At 34.0% G+C, this 10,527-nt stretch overlaps 1 protein-coding gene across 1 annotated transcript; it reads right to left on the reverse strand.

Annotated features, from left to right (window-relative positions):
- Positions 1-2,524: 2,524 nt before the first annotated feature.
- Positions 2,525-5,785, reverse strand: LOC145153422 (lipoxygenase 2, chloroplastic-like). Its single transcript, XM_079075470.1, has 8 exons — positions 5,541-5,785; positions 5,199-5,439; positions 4,802-5,119; positions 4,625-4,710; positions 4,423-4,533; positions 3,949-4,250; positions 3,567-3,833; positions 2,525-3,452 (listed from the first exon to the last, which is right to left on the reverse strand). Exons 1-8 carry the CDS (start codon positions 5,769-5,771, stop codon positions 2,693-2,695), a joined length of 2,316 nt encoding a protein of 771 aa, XP_078931596.1. The 5' UTR covers positions 5,772-5,785; the 3' UTR covers positions 2,525-2,692.
- Between the last annotated feature and the right edge of the window lie 4,742 nt (positions 5,786-10,527).

The following is a 10,527-nucleotide window of genomic DNA, read 5'->3' on the forward strand; positions in this document are numbered from 1 at the left end:
TGGGAAAAATTAATATGTGGCTGTTATGTACCTAAACTTAGGTATAGAACCTTTTAAACGACTTAGTTTTAAACAAAACAAATCCAATTTCATTTTCTCTTAATTTTGTAGTAATATAATACCATTGAATTGAGTTAAATTATGGAATGAAAAAGATCATATATGTATCTTTTTTTTTTGCAAAAAAAATCATTGAAGTTTATAGGAAAAGTAAAAAACCAATATTTTTTAATGAATATAACTCAAACATTTTGTCATTCAATTGAAAAACTATATCCAATGATTTGTGAAAACCTTGATTGAGTTATTGCATGTTATTCTTTTATCTTTTGTTCTATTAGTTTTAATTTAAAATTTAGTATGGTTGATTAAATGGTCATTATTTTTAGTGTTTTAAGTTCTTAGACATAATGAAAAAAAAAACATAAATTTGATCGGTAATGTAGCAAGTCACGTGATTAAGGAATAATAGTAAGTGAGATATCATGATTAGTTTGTCATATATAGATCAAAACTACATATTTTGTAAGGTTCTACTTATAAGCTTAGGTACATAATACCCACATATTCCCTAAGCCCTATATATATATATATATATATATATATATATATATATATATATATATATATATATATATATAACACTTTATCTTCATTTTACAGTTCTATAAAAAAATTTCTTCTACTTTCTTTATATTTTCTTCAAAAAATGGACCCAAACCAAAATACCCCACCCACTCCAAACACTCCAAATGATTATTAAACATACATGCAATTGTTGAACACTCCACTCCACCAACAACCTTTATTCACTAACCTTCCATACAGCCCATAATTCTTCCAACAACAATGACCACAACAACAATTCATTCGACCCTACTTCACTCAACCCCAATTCCAAGGTTTTCAACAACAAACTTCTCAACACTTCCAAACACAATCATCTCAAGTCCTATTATCTCAATCCCCAACTATGAACCTCGGCAACGATGATGAACGGGGTCCAAGAAAAACCACAACCATCTCGAAGAAGGCAACCAAAAGCAAAAGGGAAAAAGAAAACAGTGGCTTGGAACAAAAAAGAGGAAAAAGATTTAGCGAAAGCTTGGATTTTCATATCGTGTGACTCGAGAAGAGGCAATGCGCAATCCGAAGAAAGTTTTTGAATCGTGTTTTGGATCACTTTCACACGCTACTTGGAAGGCAAACGGATCGTTCGTACGACGCGGTTAATGGAAAATGGCGTGATCTACGCGCGGCTTGCACAAAGTTTAATGACATATTTGAAAATCTAAAAAATATGCATAAAAGTGGTTGCAATGACTTCAACATTTTATCAACCGCGTGCTACCAATTCAAAGTTACCAACAATGGTAAACCTCTCGGTCACCAAAAAGCGTGAGAAGTTTGTCGTAACGGCACAAAATGGGTCCTTAATCTGGAGATGTCGCATTCGGACTCGACCACCGGCTCCAACAAAAGACCAAGAACTTCCGATTCGGATGCAGGTTTTGGGTTAGACCTCAATGATGGATTCGATGTTGCCGATGCAGAGGGTTCAGGAAGTCCAACTTCGTCGACCACCGGGAAGGGACAAAGCAAAACGGGCGGCGTCTTCAAGCGGAAAAGCAATCGCAACTAGCGACGACGGGCTTGTGGAATCCATCAACGGAGGAAGATCGTTGCCAAAAAATCACTCTTAGGCTAAAGGGAGTGGTAACACTCCTAGCATCTTGCCATATCAGCTTTTTGAATGCCACGTCAAGTTTTTCTCTTAGCATCTAATATTTAGCATTTGATAGGGAGTGGTGGTGTGTTATTTTAATAAAGTTTAGTTTGAAAAAAAACTTAAAAAAAGAATAGATAAAAAGGAAACAACCAATCATAATTCACATAACTATTTTCTCTTTCCTCTCTCTTCTCGCCACCTCTTTGGCGAGACACTTCTGGCGAGTTTGCTAGCAAATGATAAGGAGTGGGTAAGACTTTACTAGCAAGGGAGGTGGCGAGGCTTAGCACCTCCCACTCCCTCAAGCCTTACCGATCTTCAAATCATAAACACAAAGCCCCAATCGAATCTCGACACGGAAAATCTAGCGATATTTCTCAAAATCCAACAACAAGTCCGCGATAAATATGGAAAGTAGGTTCTAATATTTATTTTTTACTTGGTATGTTTTATGTTTTTTTAAGTAATTTAGGATATATATATATATATATATATATATATATATATATATATATATATATAAAGTATTTTAGTATTTAAATTTGTGTGTTTTAAAATTAATGTAATGTGTTTTAATTTAATGTTTGTTTTTATACGAATTATTTTTTTAATTCAATCTAATAATGTAAAAAAATAAATAAATAAATAACGTGGAGTGGTACCCATTTCCAAGGGCTAGCGGTTTGGTAATGAGTATGTAGTAGACCTATGTAACAACACTTTTTGAATGGGTTTGATACACCATTCCCCTTGGCCTAAGCCTCGTTAACGAATCATTAATCAAGACAAAGTGGATTATTCTTAGAACCAAGATTCTTTTATTTCAAATTTCGTACATTGCAACTACTCGTGTTGTTAACAACAACACTAGGGACAAGACAAACAAACACAACAACATACTTAGTAATCTTATTAATGTAGCATCGGTCATCTCGAAAAGCTTTATTGCATGAAATGAGTGAACTAGATGGAGATGCTGTTTGGAACACCTTCTCCGGTAGGACCAGGTGCCGAAGAAGGCTTGAGAAGCTTGTATGGAACCAACCCTGCACCACTTCGGTTTCTTAAATTGCGATTGGCATTATTTTTCTCTATGGTGCGTTCCATCTCATTAATCCTTTCACGAAACTCTTCATATGCGACCTTTATAGCTGGCTCCGCCTCAAATGGACCCTCTGCAGTTTTACCGATGTACTCCTCATCAGTGGCATGAGTCGATAAAACGTTTAGAACTGCCATGACTGTGGTAGCTTGCGATTTGGAAGGGAAGCATTTCAACAACGCAGCCTCAGGCCGGTCTAGGAATATCTGCCAGTCTTTATCTGTTGGGTCATCGTTAGGCATCTTGGTTCTAGCGATGGTTGGCCGGTTAGGGAAATAACCAGCATAATCGTATTGTCCGAAGTTCACAGCTGAATGTTGGCCAGAAGTAACCCATATGATAGTTGACACGATTCCAATCAAATCATCATGGGTTTTGAGTTGTGGCCACCATGGTTCATCTTTCTTATCGCCATGCCCAACTGTTCGAATCTCATGCCACCATGCTTGAAGCTCTTCATCAGATGCTACGAGACTTGCTTGTGGGTAGTAGTTGTTGACAAAAGACGTAACCCACTGTTTGATGGCATCCCAAAGGAGTAGACCGTCGTTTGCAAATGGATAGTCCTCGATTGTTAGTTTCAAACCATGTGGTTCAGTAGGATCTTTAACAGCCATACCCCTGTAAGATACAAAATATATAAAATAATTAACCAGCTATATATAGAGATGCGTGCCATACAAAAAGTGGAAAACCATAATCGTCAAATTGCAAAGTTGCATAAATTAAGGGCACCTGCTTATCAAGTCAGCTGGAAGTGCCTCGTGATCAAAACGCCACAACTGATCATAGACGTCAGAGGAAAGTTGCATACAATATTTTCCAGGAGAGAATGTCGACTCTATAACACCACCGGCATTAATGAGAGATTGTCGAGCTAGGGCGTTGATCTTCAGGGTGTAACGAAAATAAGGGTGGAGTAGTCGTGCAATAGGATGCATTGTGCTAAGATTACGGTGGGAGGCAATGATGTAAGGCTCAGTTGCACAGTGAGTTCTTAGCCTGCATCGCCAAATCAAATCATGATAAGCTCACCTATGAATTAATGAGATCTAGGGAAAAACACACAAACGTGTGTAATTAAAGTATTATGAGTAAACAGGAACCGATACATTACCAATGGCTAACAAGCTGGTGAATACCGGAATCATGAGAAAGGACATGAGCTTTAGCTATCTTCCATAGCCAAGAACCAGTGGCACCCAAAGAAGGTGTGTACACATGCTTCCACTGTGGTTGCCATTCTGAAGACGGTCGAGTCAACTCTATGGCAACTGGGGTCAACGTTCCAGCAGGAGTAAGGAACATTAAAGTCCTTGAACCATATAGAGTTATCCCATCAATATCTCTTGTTCTATTTACGTATGGCAATAGTAGATCATGGTAATCCAACACGAACAATTTCTTTTGTTCCAAAGCCTGAAAAAACATGATTGATTTTCAAATTTACTACAACTTCACAATCGTAATAGCATCTCTAGTCTATAACATGACAATTATATATCATAATTAATGGTGTACGTAGTATTTGGTGTATTAAAAAGATATGAAGTTTCCATAAAGTAATTATCGGCCTTCTGTTTTTCATTACCTCCTCGAAAGTCATGAAACCTCCAATCACTCGCTCAACAATCTCCTTGGTGATTGCTGATTCAGGTGGCCCGTAAACTTTAGGGTCCAATTTACTCATCAATGGCCATTCCTGCACACACACACACAGTCACCTTATGATTTTTCATTAATTATATAACTATGTGTTGGAAAACACTCTTAATTTGTTGTGATATATATACCGTAACCAACTGTATGCTGCAAGGATTGACACCAGCAAGCATTTGTCGACTGAATTCATCATCACGGAGCCAAAAGAACGTGTCCCCTGCAATGTATAGAAAACCTTTGTAAGAAGCTGATCACAAACAACTTAATTAAAAAGAGTAAGTATAATGCATGTTTATATGCGAGCTTACTCTGGATAGTTTCAGGTGGATCAAACTTGATAAGGTCATCCACGGTGTCAACAACCTCATGGATAATTCTAGGCAAAACACTTGCAACATGTTTATCAGTACCATTAATAACAACTCCTTCGTCAAAAAGCGACTCTATATCCTGGAATAAACGAAAGTCTTCGTCTTTTCCTGTAAAAGCGGTGCCTAGACGAGGTATAACACCAATGAGCAAGTTATACAAAGTCCTCGCTCCAAATGATACCGACTTTATCTCTGAAAAATCTTCATCGATTGGTACATAAAACGGGTCTGAAGATCTTGTCTCCGTCAGCGGATCTGTTATTCAACATGTTTGAATTGTAAACAACCATCTTAGATATATCATTTAATGGGTTTGTTAGTTATATGTACGTACCTTTAGAGGACATTTTCCGACCAGTACGGCAGCGCCTAGGGTAAGGAAATTTCTTGCCACCGAGCACCGGCCGTGCAAGATCTGAGCTCTTATTGTCGGGATCTCCAAGGTCGTTGTATACATCATAATCGTAAATCCTCTCGAAATCTTTACGCTCTCCTTGGCCATCGCCTCGAATGAACTCCAAATCTTTCTTTCTCAGCGACCTGAGGGCACTTGGCGTTTTCGATGGCAGGTAACACTGTACAAATTACAAATAGATTAAGGGATATTAATGGCTGCCATATATACACCATTGCGATCTACTAGTAAACAGAAACATGTTATATATGTAAATTAAACCTTGTCAGCGAAGAAGATCCTCCTTTGGTCGTTATCATAACTGGAATGAACCCATGAATTACATGTGAAGGTAACTTTTTTAGGTTTGTCGACTTTAATTTTCTGTATATATATCTTGTTGCGGTAGTCATTCTCAACCAGCACAGCTCCGATCTCCCCAAAATCATCATCGACGTCAAACTCGAAGGTGTATTGCCCACCTAAGTGATCATAGGGTGCTTTCACTGTCATCCTCTTCGGCTTACCTTGGGCTGTATCAAAATCAACTCCAATTTTTATACCATATTATGCGCGTGTATATATATATATATATATATATATATATATATATATATATATATATATATATATATATATATATATATATATATATATATATATATATATATATATATATATATATATATGGGAAAAGGGAATATACATTACAACCCCACCTAAGCTTATGTACTAAACCTCTTGAAAATACATTGTTTTACTATATAAAGATTACAGTTAATGGATTCACGATTAATACTTCAAGATGTAAATTCAAGATCGACACAATAGGGTTTAGGGTTTAGGGTTTAGATTTAGGGTTTAGGGTTTAGGGTTTAGGGTTTAGGGTTTAGGGTTTAGATTTAGGGTTTAGTGTTTTGGTTTAGGGTTTAGGGTTTAGATTTAGGGTTTAGGGTTTAGGTTTAGGGTTTAGGGTTTAAATTTAGGGTTTAGGGTTTAGGTTTAGGGTTTAGTAATGTTCACTTGGGTGAAGTAATAAACGATAATTGAGGAAAGAAAACAGATATGGTAAAACGATAATGAAATAATGAAATGTTGTGGAGGATGATATATTTACCAAGTGAAACCAAACCGGGTATATTTAGCATGTTAAAACGACATATTTTAGAAGTTTAATACCTAAGCTTAGGTGGGGTTGTAATGTATATTCCCTATCCCCTATATATATATATATATATATATATATATATATATATATATATATATATACACACACACACACACACACATAAGATAAGGTATACAGTATTTGATTAAAGCTTAGTATATTGTTCATTTAAAAAAATATGAAAATTCTAAACATTTGAAAAAGTTTGAATTTATAAGAAAAATTAGAAAAATATTGAATTATTAAATTAAAGTGTTTTTTTCTCTTTTAAATTTAAATAAATAATTTAGATAAATAAACAAAGGAAACTAATGAACTTTTAGTTTAAAAATGTTAAAATTAGAAGGAAAATCAATTATTGAAATTGATATGCATTTATTATTACATTTATTGGAATTATTATATTTAAATATTATGTAGAGTTTAATAAAATAGGAAAAACCACAAAATGCCATGTGAAAAAAATTTAATTGAAAATAAACACATTATTACATGTGGCCAAATCAATGAGAATGTGACATGTGACAAAAAAAATTATTTATTAGAGTAAGATTAAAAAAAGCGACTTTACGTTTTTTCTCATAAATATTTTATGGTGACATTGACATAGTTACCATGTTATATTTATAAATTTGATGCAGTAATGCTAAAAGCACATAATTTTTATTTCATAAGCCCTCATCACAAAAAGTGAGTTGTAATGGACCTATTAAGTGTAGGACATTTGTTATGGATTTCGGAAATTTAAGTGCATGATGTTAGTGAATTATATTGTGTATTTTTATGCTTTGTATTCTCGGCCCACATATATAATTCGGCCCAAAGTTTGTATATAAGTTTACTATATGTTGCCTGTTAACGAGAGGATGATCTTTGCATGTTTTTAGAGGCAATCCTTCGCTAAATTATCTATCTCTTCCTTTTAACCACGACTCGTCCTATGATATTTGATGTCCGGGGCAAAACAAAAACAAAAGGCCCCCTTCAAATTACCAAAATTTATATAATAATTAAATCTAAGTTAATTTTTTTCGAAGAATCTTGGTAATAGACAAACTAATGATCATAAATAAAAATATTTAGTGATTTATTACAAAAGATTGTTAATATACAAAATTATATGTAAATAACTTCAAATGAATTTTAAAGAAAATAATTAGAAAAATGTCAAAATCAATACTATTACGTAACATTCAAATAAAATCAAACATATAAACCATCTAGCCTACTATGTGTTATTATTTTTTTTATTGTTTATTGGATATAACTTTAATATAAATTATAAATGAAATCAAAGTAAAAAATAGGAAGAAAAAACAGAAGCAATTGAGAAAAAGGATAACCGAACATATTAAAAAAAAGGATTAAGTAAGTGGTAAAAACTAAAAAGGCTGCTACTCCAAGGAATCGAATACGCGTGCCTAATCAAATGAAAAGATGATCTTACCAAGTCAGCTAGAGTCAATTTCACATTATAAGCAGACAGAATTTAATATTATAAAATACCTACTCATATAAATTTGGGGCCCTCAAGTTGATATGGGCCCTGGGCAGTGGCCCAGCTTGCCCTCCTCTTTAACCGGGCCTGAAAATTCATATAAAATTATGAACATTAAAACGTACATTCTACTCACCGTCGACAATCAATCTCTCACACACACACACACACACATACACACATATATATATATATATATATATATATATATATATATATATATATATGGGAAAAATTAATATGTGGCTGTTATGTACCTAAACTTAGGTATAGAACCTTTTAAACGACTTAGTTTTAAACAAAACAAATCCAATTTCATTTTCTCTTAATTTTGTAGTAATATAATACCATTGAATTGAGTTAAATTATGGAATGAAAAAGATCATATATGTATCTTTTTTTTTTGCAAAAAAAATCATTGAAGTTTATAGGAAAAGTAAAAAACCAATATTTTTTAATGAATATAACTCAAACATTTTGTCATTCAATTGAAAAACTATATCCAATGATTTGTGAAAACCTTGATTGAGTTATTGCATGTTATTCTTTTATCTTTTGTTCTATTAGTTTTAATTTAAAATTTAGTATGGTTGATTAAATGGTCATTATTTTTAGTGTTTTAAGTTCTTAGACATAATGAAAAAAAAAACATAAATTTGATCGGTAATGTAGCAAGTCACGTGATTAAGGAATAATAGTAAGTGAGATATCATGATTAGTTTGTCATATATAGATCAAAACTACATATTTTGTAAGGTTCTACTTATAAGCTTAGGTACATAATACCCACATATTCCCTAAGCCCTATATATATATATATATATATATATATATATATATATATATATATATATATATATATATATATATATATATATATATATATAACACTTTATCTTCATTTTACACTTCTATAAAAAAATTTCTTCTACTTTCTTTATATTTTCTTCAAAAAATGGACCCAAACCAAAATACCCCACCCACTCCAAACACTCCAAATGATTATTAAACATACATGCAATTGTTGAACACTCCACTCCACCAACAACCTTTATTCACTAACCTTCCATACAGCCCATAATTCTTCCAACAACAATGACCACAACAACAATTCATTCGACCCTACTTCACTCAACCCCAATTCCAAGGTTTTCAACAACAAACTTCTCAACACTTCCAAACACAATCATCTCAAGTCCTATTATCTCAATCCCCAACTATGAACCTCGGCAACGATGATGAACGGGGTCCAAGAAAAACCACAACCATCTCGAAGAAGGCAACCAAAGGCAAAAGGGAAAAAGAAAACAGTGGCTTGGAACAAAAAAGAGGAAAAAGATTTAGCGAAAGCTTGGATTTTCATATCGTGTGACTCGAGAAGAGGCAATGCGCAATCCGAAGAAAGTTTTTGAATCGTGTTTTGGATCACTTTCACACGCTACTTGGAAGGCAAACGGATCGTTCGTACGACGCGGTACGGCACAAAATGGGTCCTTAATCTGGAGATGTCGCATTCCGACTCGACCACCGGCTCCAACAAAAGACCAAGAACTTCCGATTCGGATGCAGGTTTTGGGTTAGACCTCAATGATGGATTCGATGTTGCCGATGCAGAGGGTTCAGGAAGTCCAACTTCGTCGACCACCGGGAAGGGACAAAGCAAAACGGGCGGCGTCTTCAAGCGGAAAAGCAATCGCAACTAGCGACGACGGGCTTGTGGAATCCATCAACGGAGGAAGATCGTTGCCAAAAAATCACTCTTAGGCTAAAGGGAGTGGTAACACTCCTAGCATCTTGCCATATCAGCTTTTTCAATGCCACGTCAAGTTTTTCTCTTAGCATCTAATATTTAGCATTTGATAGGGAGTGGTGGTGTGTTATTTTAATAAAGTTTAGTTTGAAAAAAAACTTAAAAAAAGAATAGATAAAAAGGAAACAACAAATCATAATTCACATAACTATTTTCTCTTTCCTCTCTCTTCTCGCCACCTCTTTGGCGAGACACTTCTGGCGAGTTTGCTAGCAAATGATAAGGAGTGGGTAAGACTTTACTAGCAAGGGAGGTGGCGAGGCTTAGCACCTCCCACTCCCTCAAGCCTTACCGATCTTCAAATCATAAACACAAAGCCCCAATCGAATCTCGACACGGAAAATCTAACGATATTTCTCAAAATCCAACAACAAGTCCGCGATAAATATGGAAAGTAGGTTCTAATATTTATTTTTTACTTGGTATGTTTTATGTTTTTTTAAGTAATTTAGGATATATATATATATATATATATATATATATATATATATATATATATATATATATATATATATATATAAAGTATTTTAGTATTTAAATTTGTGTGTTTTAAAATTAATGTAATGTGTTTTAATTTAATGTTTGTTTTTATACGAATTATTTTTTTAATTCAATCTAATAATGTAAAAAAATAAATAAATAAATAACGTGGAGTGGTATCCATTTCCAAGGGCTAGCGGTTTGGTAATGAGTATGTAGTAGACCTATGTAACAACACTTTTTGAATGGGTTTGATACACCATTCCCCTTGGCCTAAGCCTCGTTAACGAATCATTAATCAAGACAAAGTGGA

The sequence above is a fragment of the Lactuca virosa genome, chromosome 1, assembly GCF_052849685.1.
Source record: "Lactuca virosa cultivar CGN04683 chromosome 1, Lactuca_virosa_CGN04683_v6, whole genome shotgun sequence".
NCBI lineage: Eukaryota > Viridiplantae > Streptophyta > Magnoliopsida > Asterales > Asteraceae > Lactuca > Lactuca virosa.